Here is a 10709-nt window from a genome sequence, read left to right as displayed (position 1 = left end):
CAAAGACACATGCCGCTATCAAAACAACTGGGAACTTTGGATAAATACAAAGTCAAATCATGATGTCAGTGATCTTCAGGTCGGAAAGTCGGAGCTCTAGTATGACCATTGAAATCGATTTTTTCCAGTTGAAGCTCGTTTTTTCTCCAGATGTTTTGAACGCTCGGAAGTCGGACATTTCCAAGTTCCGAGCTCCCAGTTGTTTTGAACGCGGCAACACTTGTAGGCATGACGTCATAGCGACGTTGGACTAGCTAAACTCATGCCTAGAAACACGTCATTGGGTCTAATGCCCCGTTCAAAACAACTCGGAACTGGGAAACTCTGAAATCTCAGACTTTTGACTTCAGTGCGTTCAAAACAACTGGGAACTCGGGGGAAAAAACGAGCTCCGACTGGGAAAAATCGATTTAAATGGTCATCCAACTCGGAATTCCAACTCTGGAACGCTGGCCTCTTTCTAGAGCTATGACTTTCCGACCTGAAGATCACTGACGTCATGAGATTGACCTTGTATTTTTCAGAGTTCCCAGTTGTTTTGAACGACAACGGTCGTCTCGCGCAGAACTGTGAATGTGCAGGTCATCAATGTGTGCTAACTGTGCCACTAGATCCTGGTTCGAATCCAGGCTCTGTCGCAGCCGGCCGCGACCGGGAGACTCATGGGCGGCGCACAATTGGCCCAGCGTCGTCCAGGGTAGGGGAGGGAATGGCCGGCAGGGATGTAGCTCAGTTGATAGAGCATGGCGTTTGCAACGCCAGGGTTGTGGGTTCGATTCCCACGGGGGGCCAGTATAAAAAAAATATGTATTCACTAACTGTAAGTCGCTCTGGATAAGAGCGTCTGCTAAATGACTAAAATGTAAATGTAATCAACTCAAAGGCACTCCTTTCGATATATTTTAAAAATATATATTTAAACGTGTCCGTTTGTCACTTTCACGAGGTTGGAGTAATAACATGTTCAACTACTTAAGACATTGGCTCGAATCTAGGTTGTGCCTATAGATTTCGAGAAAATGAACAACTAAGGAATCATTGACTTCTCAAACCCCGGCCTGGTCTGTTTGACAAGCCGCTATGTTGTGCCTCTGGGTTTAGAAACTATGTGGTGTACTGACACTTGCCTAGGTAGACCTGTTAAGATCCACCTGAAGAGTTAACCCTTATTGGAGCAGTGGTTAGCACGTCTTGTCTGCCTACGCACTTGGAGACCCGGGTTCGAGACCTGCAAGGAATGTTGCCATTCGCAATAATTGAACAATATAAAAACTGTTAAAATTAAAATTTTACAAATTTCTGTCCGATGTCTATCAGAGTACCTAAATAGGTTACAATGAATACTAATGTGCAGTGCACCTAGGTATTTTAATGAAAGTGTAATGGTCCCATGTACTGTCATAGGCAGAGCTTTTAATTCACAATCTACTATTGTACGAAACCTGTAGCGTTGTTTTATACCAAATGCCCCAAAGGAAGCTGTTTAGTATTATTCCAATAAGAATCCTGAAAAAGCTAATAGTTATCCAGTAAACCATATATTTTATTGGGTGTCTGAAGGACAAAACAGGAGTCCATAGCCTACTCTGGCAGTTGGTGGTGTTCAAGAAGCCTCTAAAAGATTGACCTCTATTTTTTTTTAACAACACCTGCTGTTCACAAACTGTCAATTTTATGCCTACAAGGTGCATGGTCGTTTTTACACTGAAGCCGGTTTGATGAGACATCTCGCCTACGACGTTTTTGTAAGTGAAATGTGAAATGAAACCTTACATTCTCAATTTATTTCAAAAGCTGTACATAGTGATTAATGCTTATGTACAGTGCATTCGGAAAGTATTCAGACCCCTTGACTTTATCCACTGTTACTGCCTTATTCTAAAATTGATTACATTGTTTTTCCCCGTCATCAAGCTACACACAATACCCCATAATGACAAAGCAAAAACAGTTTTTTTCAATTTAAAAAAATGGAAATATCACATTTACATAAGTATTCAGGCCCTTTACGCAGTACTTTGTTGAAGCACCTTTGGCAGCGATTACAGCATTGAGTCTTCTTGGGCATGACGATACAAGCTTGGCACACCTGTATTTGGGGAGTTTCTCTCATTCTTCTCTGCAGATCCTCTCAAGCTCTGTCAGGTTGGATGGGGAAGTCACTGCACAGCTATTTTCAGGTCTCTCCAGAGATGTTCGATCGGGTTCAAGTCCGGGCTCTGGCTGGGCCACTCAAGGACATTCAGAGACTTGTCCCGAAGCCACTCCTGCGTTGTCTTGGCTGTGTGCTTAGGGTCGTTGTCCTGTTGGAAGGTGAACCTTCGCCCCAGTCTGGGGTCCTGAGCGTTCTGGAGCAGGTTTTTATCAAGGATCTCTCTGTACTTTGCTCCGTTCATCTTTCCCTCAAACCTGACTAGTCTCCCAGTCCCTGCCACTGAAAAACATCTCCACAGCATGATGCTGCCACCACCATGCTTCACAGTAGGGATGGTGCCAGGTTTCCTCCAGACGTGACGCTTGGCATTCGGGCCAAATAGTTAAATCTTGGTTTCATCAGACCAGAGAATCTTGTTTCTCATGGTCTGAGAGTCTTTAGGTGCCTTTTGGCAAACTCCAAGCGGGCTGTCATGTGCCTTTTACTGAGGAGTGGCTTCCGTCTGGCCACTCTACCATAAAGGCCTGATTGGTGGAGTGCTGCAGAGATGGTTGTCATTCTGGCAAGGTTCTCCCATCTCCACAGAGGAACTCTATCAGAATGACCATCGGGTTCTTAGTCACCTCCCTGACCAAGGCCCGTCTCCCCCGATTGCTCAGTTTGGCCGGGAGGCCAGCACTAGGAAGAGTCTTGGTGATTCCATACTTCTTCAATTTAAGAATGATGGAGGCCACTGTGTTCTTGGGGACCTTCAATGCTGCAGAAATATTTTAGTACCCTTCCCCAGATCTGTGCCTCGACACAATCCTGTCTTGGAGCTCTACAGACAATTCCTTCGACCTCATGGCTTGGTTTTTTCTCTGACATGCACTGTCATCTGTAGGACCTCATATAGACAGGTTTGTGCATTTCCAAATCATGTCCAATCAATTGAATTTACAACAGGTGGACTCCAATCAAGATGTAGAAACATCTCAAGGATGATCAATGGAAATAGGATGCACCTGATCTCAATTTCGAGTCTCATAGCAAAGGGTCTGAATACTTCTGTAAATAAGGTATTTCTTTATATATTTGTTATACATTTGCAAAAATGTATACAAACCTGTTTTCGCATTGTCATTATGGGGTATTCTGTGTAGATTGGGGATTTGTATTTATTTTATCCACTTTAGAATAAGGCTGTAACTTAACAAAATGTGGAAAAAGTCAAGGGGTCTGAACTTTCCGAAGGCACTTTATCTCTTCAAAAAATGATGCATGTTCTAGCCATTTAGTTTTAGATTATTTCTCACAGTAAACAAAGTGGATTGATATGCACAGGATATCTTAATTTATTTCAGAAAAGTCAGACGAGTCACATTTGGGAATTTACTGCTCATTGCACAATCTCACACAAAAAGTTAGTTTTATGATTAAAAGTATCCAAATTTAGAACGTGTACTACCGTACTTTCAAGACCATGTGCAACATCAGTCTGACACAATAAAAAAACATTCCTTTCCCTTTCATTAAAAATGTCAATCCATTCTTTCCTTGACATTCAGACGGTACAGTGGTCTATGCAGAAAATAAAGAAAACAGTTGACCAGCTCTGCACATTGCACAACTTGCATTGTTGAATCTCTAACATTTACCCTCAGTCATTGCACTCTGTTGAGGCATACTCAGGGCAGACTAAAAGCAGCAAACTAAATTAATTAATTAATTGGGTGAGTTTGAGCCAGTCAGTTTAGTGTCTGAAACAAATCAAAAGGCAATCAATACAAAGCGCAAAAAACAGTCAGGCTTGTGGCTCCCTAAGAGCTTCTAAAACATATGTTCTGTGTGGAGGTGCTTTACTTTCTACTACTTATAAATACAACATGCAGACACTCCAAGGCTCGGGCTGGCACGACCTTTCAAGCTTGTTTTAGTTGAGGCTAAAATGAGGCAGCACTTTGCATTTGTTAGTGTTAAAAAATGTGAACTCAAGTTACCTCACAAATTATAAATGCGTAAGTCCTTAATGTGAGACAGGAGCCTTGCAGTCAGTGTGCAATTAAACTATCTTAATTTAAAGGCTGACCTCATTGACATTAGCGATCGAGTCAAGTAGCCCGCATGTGGAGAAAACCTAAGCAGAACTGCCTAGAATGTCATTCACAGTGCCAGTCACCTGCAAGTTAAAACATTTACCCCTCATCCTTTCAGTATTATTCTGAGGTTATACAAAAAAAAGCACAGTACAGACTAATGCAGATTCAGTACTTCTTCTTGGGACCACAAACTTGACAAAAGCCATGATTATCCAGATAGGGGTCAGTGTGAGGAGAGGGAGGGTCTTATGACTGGGAGGCTGAGATGGGGATGGTCCTCACAGAAGCAGGTTGAAGTCGAGGAGGTCGATGGTGGGGATAGGCTCTCTCCAGTAGTTGAAGGAGGTGTACTCTGACAATTCAGCCTCCTGTGCCTCTTGCTGCTTCCTTGGCTTGGCTAGGGCAGCATTATGTTTCTTGGTGGCCTTCTTGCTCTTCTTGGTTGGCTTGCTGTTGGTCACACCCAGGTCTTCCAGCTCGGACAGGTCCGGGGCTGAGATGGGCTGTCTCCAGTAGAGGAAGGAGTCATACTCACTGTTTGATTTCACCAGCATTTTTATCTGAATGTAAAAGAGGAATGAGGACAAATTAAAATGTGATTTTGGATCATAGCTTGAAATAGATTAGACATACCTACTGCTCTCATCTTAGTCCCCACATATACAGTAGAAAGAGGAGGAAGGGAAGCGCTACTAAGGTACACAATAGTAAATGTTGGTAGACAGAAGGTGCTCTTTGGTCAAAGGGGTGATTTGGTCAGCAAAAAGAAAGGAGGACCAAGGCACTCTTCATATAATTAATTAAAATGCCTTTATTAGTATGGCATGTTCAATAGAAACAAGGTTTTTAAAAAAGGTTTCTCACCCTTCCTGTAGGGTTGTGATAGGTCCATTTGCTGTCATCTAGTGGACATTGTGCTCAATTGCCCTCAGCTATGTTTAGACTGTTGTTGTTCATGTTTTGCTGGTTTCTAGTGTACTATGGAATATATTGCTTTCTTATTTTTTACACTTTTCCTAGTCATATTTAAGGTTAGAACTACCTTTCTAAGTGTTCTGGTACTTCTAACTTGGAGTTGTATTTGTATGATAACATAGTTACAGTATTTCACTTTTTAATGTGTATAGTATTGCTTACTAGGTATGTCCAATCAACTTTGTAACCACTCCCTCTTCAAATTAGGGCTAATTGGAAAAGCTGTTCAAAAGAGGACATTGTATTATTTCTTTGTACAACCCTGACGAAGGTCATGCCCACATATACAGTATTTCATTCCAGTACTATGTCCCTATAATTTCGAATGGCTCCCTGATCTTTTTTCTTTATTCCAAAGGGCCCCTATACTGTAGATGCCATGGATAGGAGAACGTTTTGGCTTGGCTGGCTTTCTTCCATTGCAGAGTTCAGGTTAAGAAAAGTATATGCCATTACATAAGAACAAATTGGCACAGGATTAAGTAGCTTTTTCTTGAGATGCAGATTTTAGTCAATCCTTGTTGCTCATTTGAACCTAAGTGTTGGCAAACTGAAGTAAACTAGGTTATATAAGCTTTCTGGTGATAGTGTTCTGTGTTTTAAAACCTAACGTTGAAGTTGTAGGCCTAGATTGCAATAATGTTGAGTCGCACATTTGTGAACATAACCTGATTAGGCATTCCTCGTAATCTGATCTAATCTTTAAATATTTGTGTGATATATGCATAATACTTTTTGAACATTGCTAAGTTAATTGTGACCACATAAATATAGGTTCCCCAAGTGTAAGAGTGAACATTTATGCTATTTTAAACATCTTATTTTAAGGCTTTGGGGCACCCTTAACATTATATTTATAGTAATGGGGTTGCATAAGGCTACCTGTTTACAACTGCAAAACAGATCTGAAAGCAAATGTGAATGGTGTGAATGTGCCTTTCCTAAACCAAATTATAAACACAAAGCCTAATGTCATTATACAATAACAAGGCTACACACTTCTCTGTGGTTAAACACACTTTTAAACACTCAAAATGATACAGTAATTTACAGACTGAAAAGATTTGGCATGGGTCCTCAGATCCTCAAAAAGTTCTACAGCTGCACCATCGAGAGCATCCTGACTGGTTGCATCACCACCTGGTATGGCAACTGCTCATCCTCAGACCGCAAGGCACTACAGAGGGTAGTGCGTACGGCCCAGTACATCACTGGGGCCAAGCATCCTGTCATCCAGGACCTCTATACCAGGCGGTGTCAGAGGACGGCCCTCAAAATTGTCAAAGACTCCAGCGACCCTAGTCATAGACTGTTCTCTCTGCTACCGCATGGCAAGCGGTACCGGAGCGCCATGTCTAGGTCCAAAAGGCTTCTCAACAGCTTCTACCCCCAAGCCATAAGACTCCTGAACAGCTAATCATGGCTACCCAGAGTATTTGCACTGCTGCTACTCTGTTAATCATTTATGCATAGTCACTTTAACTCTACCCACATGTACATATTACCTCAACTACCTCAACTAGCCGGAGCCCCCGCAAATTGACTCTGCACCGGTACCCCCCTGTATATAGCCTCCCTACTTGTCACGCCCTGGCTCTGGGGACTCTAGTATGTTGAGCCAGGGTGTGAGTTTTCATGTGTTTTCCATTCTAGTGTAGTATTTCTATGTTGGCCAGTGTGGTTCTCAATCAGAGGCAACGTGTATCAGCTGTTGCTTGTTGTCTCTGATTGGGAACCATACTTAAGCAGCCAGTTTTCCCACAGTGTTTGTGGGATCTTGTTCCAAGTAGGTTGTGTTTGATCCAAGGACGGCACGTTATCGTTTTGTTGTTTTTGTTAGTGTGATCTTTATTTAATAAATATGTTCGCAAATAACGCTGCGCATTGGTCCTCTGTTCCCGACGAGCGTGACAGAAGATCCCACCAAAACTGGACCAAGCAGCGTGTCCAGGAGCCATCGCCAGGGGAATCGCTAGCGGATCTCCGTGGCAACCTCGACTGGGTCAAGCCTAGTGAAGAGCAGAGAGGGTGGACTTGGGAGCAGTGGAGGAAGAGTCTCGACTGGGTCAAGCCAAATGAAGAGCAGAGAGGTTGGACTTGGGAGCAGTGGAGGAAGAGTCTGGCGAGAGATGGGGAGGCTTGGTCCACGGGGAGGAGAGACACCCATACATTTTTTAGGGGGGGGCTCACGCCGTGGATGACGGGGCAGCAGGAGGCCGCGATGGAGCGGTCCAGCGGGTTTGCAGAGGAGGCCGCCAGGTTAAGGGGGCCACTGGTCACAGAGGAGAGGGAAAGTGTAGAGGCACGGCGAGAGGTACTGGGGTGTGTTACCAGTCCGGTCCGGCCCGTTCCTGATCCCTGCGTAGGGCCAGTGGTGTGTGTCCCCAGTACGGTCCGGCCTGTTCCTGTTCCTTGCATCGAGCCTGTGGTGCGCGTCGTCAGCCCGGCCCGGCCTGTTCCTGCTCCCCGCACCAAGCCTATGGTGCGCATCGCCAGCCCGGCCCGGCCTGTTCCTGCTCCCCGCACCAAGCCTATGGTGCGCGTCGCCAGCCCGGCCCGGCCTGTTCCTGCTCCCCGCACCAAGCCTATGGTGCGCGTCGCCAGCCCGGCCCGGCCTGTTCCTGCTCCCCGCACCAAGCCTATGGTGCGCGTCGCCAGCCCGGCCCGGCCTGTTCCTGCTCCCCGCACCAAGCCTATGGTGCGCGTCGCCAGCCCGGTCCGGCCTGTTCCTGCTCCCCGCACCAAGCCTATGGTGCGCGTCGCCAACCCGGCCTGGCCTGTTCCTGCTCCCCGCACCAAGTCAGTGGTGCGCGTCGCCAGCCCGGCCCGGTCCATTCCTGCTCTCTGCACCAAGTCAGTGGTGCGCTTCGTCAGCCCGGTCCAGCCCGCTCCTGCTCCCCGCACCAAGCCTATGGTGCACGTCGCCAGCCCGGCTCGGCCTGTTCCTGCTCCCCACACCAAGCCAGTGGTGTGCGTCGTCAGTCCGGCACAGCCTGTGCCTGTTCCACCGGTGCCTGGTCCGGTACCGGTCAGCTGCTCCACGCCGGAGCTAGAGCAATCCGCTCCACCAGTGATCAGTCCAGCTCTGGCCAGCAGGGCCAGACCGGACCAGGGGTACTTTGGGGGGTTAGAGAGGGAGTGGGGATCATGCCCGGAGCCGGATCCGCCGCCAAGGCGGAGTGCCCACCCGGTCCCTCCCCTGTGGTGTTTGGTTGGCGCGGTCGGAGTCCGCGCCTTTGGGGGGGGGGGGTACTGTCACGCCCTGGCTCTGGGGACTCTAGTATGTTGAGCCAGGGTGTGAGTTTTCATGTGTTTTCCATTCTAGTGTAGTATTTCTATGTTGGCCAGTGTGGTTCTCAATCAGAGGCAACGTGTATCAGCTGTTGCTTGTTGTCTCTGATTGGGAACCATACTTAAGCAGCCAGTTTTCCCACAGTGTTTGTGGGATCTTGTTCCAAGTAGGTTGTGTTTGATCCAAGGACGTCACGTTATCGTTTTGTTGTTTTTGTTCGTGTGATCTTTATTTAATAAATATGTTCGCAAATAAAGCTGCGCATTGGTCCTCTGTTCCCGACGAGCGTGACACTCCTGTTGTTTTATTTTACTTCTGCTCTTTTTTTCTCAACACTTTTTTGTTGTTGTTTTATTTTACTTATAAAGTTGGTTAAGGGCTGTAAGTAAGCATTTCACGGTAATGTCTACACCTGTTGTATTCGGCGCATGTGGCAAATAAAAATTGATTTGATAATGATACAGTAATTTAATGTAAAATGCTAATAGTGAAAATGTACAGCGGAGACAAGATCCTGTTGTTAAAATACAATTACTGTGGCATGAAATCAACATTTAGGGTACAAATGACCCCACCTGGTCAGTAGATGACATTAAATGGGGTATGGATGATAGGCTAACGGTGGATAAAGGTCCTTGTATCAAGATACTCTACAAAACTGATTTTTTTTTTAATCCCTTTGAACAAATCGTTCTTATCCATTAGGTCATACTTTTATGTAGAACTGTCAAATACTGATTAAGAGCGTCACCCGTCCTCAATACCACACCCATGTATATCATCTCAAGAGAGATAGTAGGCTACAGATAAAATTAACCATATGACGTAGACATAAAAGCCTCAATGATGCCTATGATGGTGCAGTGGTTGACGCCCACGGGGCTTGAGAAATTACCAGCGATTTGGTTTTGTACATTAGCTATTCTTTAATCATGTAAATATAGATTCACACATGACATCTCCTATTTTGACGGCATGTCATCTGTGCGAACGATGGAGACTATTCCAGAAACTGGGTCATGCAGTCCTAAATATATCTGAGATAATGTGCCAAGCATAAAATAAAACATGGTAGACCATTATATATATATATATATATATACACCATTGACATTAAATTCGGAACTTGCCCGTTTTTAATTGTGTGCATTTATGATTTTTATTTAACAGGCTATCCGGCCTTGCCAGCCTAATGGGCAAAATTACGTTATAGGCTATTGTATTTTGTTTCTTTCTTATGCCTATTGGGAAAGATGAAAATGGTTAATACTAACATTACTATTACAGGCTATAAATCAACATTCAGTATTGTTAGTTTAGGCTACATGTAATTTTGTATCCACTATCCAGCACAGGTGCACTAAATGCAAGCCGGCAAAATTATGAAAATGCAATGAAAAACAAATCAGTTTACATTTCAGCAATGCAATGAAAAGAAAATATTATCTTACGTCTTGAGAAATCTTGCCTGACAAGGCTCCTCTTTGTTTGTCGCTGGGTACGCTCCACTGGGGTATAATAAAAATGGTACACTCGTGCGATTGCGGTGGCGATGCTGTAAAATCCTCGCGCACAAGCTGCCTTTTTCAGAAGCAGCCACTCCCACACTCTGTGACTATATACTGCGCGTGCATTGGGTTTTTGTAACTTAAAATCAAATAGGCCTACTGTTTTATTAACTTCAAATCAAATAGGCCTACTGTTTTATTAACTTCAAATCAAATAGGCCTACTGTTTTATTAACTTAAAATCAAATAGGCCTACTGTTTTACTAACTAATTATTGTGCATCAAAAAATGCCTATTCTTGTGCATCAAAAAACAATGTGGGTTGCTATTCAATTATGGCAAAATACAGTAATTCTTGCAATAATCAACCAATAATGATCAAGGCTATAACGATAATGTAATAATAATGTGATGTAATATAATATAATGATAGGCTAATAAAGTTGGACAATTTACTGATAAACGTTGGGCTGTATTATCATCTGATATTATGAAGAACCTAAATAGCCACATCTTGGGTCCATATTCAGTCCAATACGTACCGCGTAAGTTTATTGAAATTGGGAATGGATTGAATAGTAAGAATAGGCCTATACCTGCAATTGCCCTGTAGGTTGCAGTGTTGACCTTATGATTACACGAAGTAATTCATCTAATTTCAAAACGCGAGGTGCGTCTATGTCCATAAGGGGTGCTGTTTG

At 44.2% G+C, this 10709-nt stretch overlaps 1 protein-coding gene across 1 annotated transcript; it reads right to left on the bottom strand.

Annotated features, from left to right (window-relative positions):
- Nucleotides 1-3467: 3467 nt before the first annotated feature.
- Nucleotides 3468-10053, bottom strand: LOC311132023 (protein AF1q-like). The gene is made up of 2 exons (XM_084165189.1): nucleotides 9952-10053; nucleotides 3468-4793 (listed from the first exon to the last, which is right to left on the bottom strand). Exon 2 carries the CDS (start codon nucleotides 4785-4787, stop codon nucleotides 4512-4514), a length of 276 nt encoding a protein of 91 aa, XP_084021315.1. The 5' UTR covers nucleotides 4788-4793; nucleotides 9952-10053; the 3' UTR covers nucleotides 3468-4511.
- Nucleotides 10054-10709: the final 656 nt, after the last annotated feature.

Source organism: Coregonus lavaretus, assembly GCF_964263955.1.
Source record: "Coregonus lavaretus genome assembly, chromosome: 7".
In the NCBI taxonomy this organism is placed as follows: domain Eukaryota; kingdom Metazoa; phylum Chordata; class Actinopteri; order Salmoniformes; family Salmonidae; genus Coregonus; species Coregonus lavaretus.
This window is presented reverse-complemented; position numbering and strand designations above follow the sequence as displayed.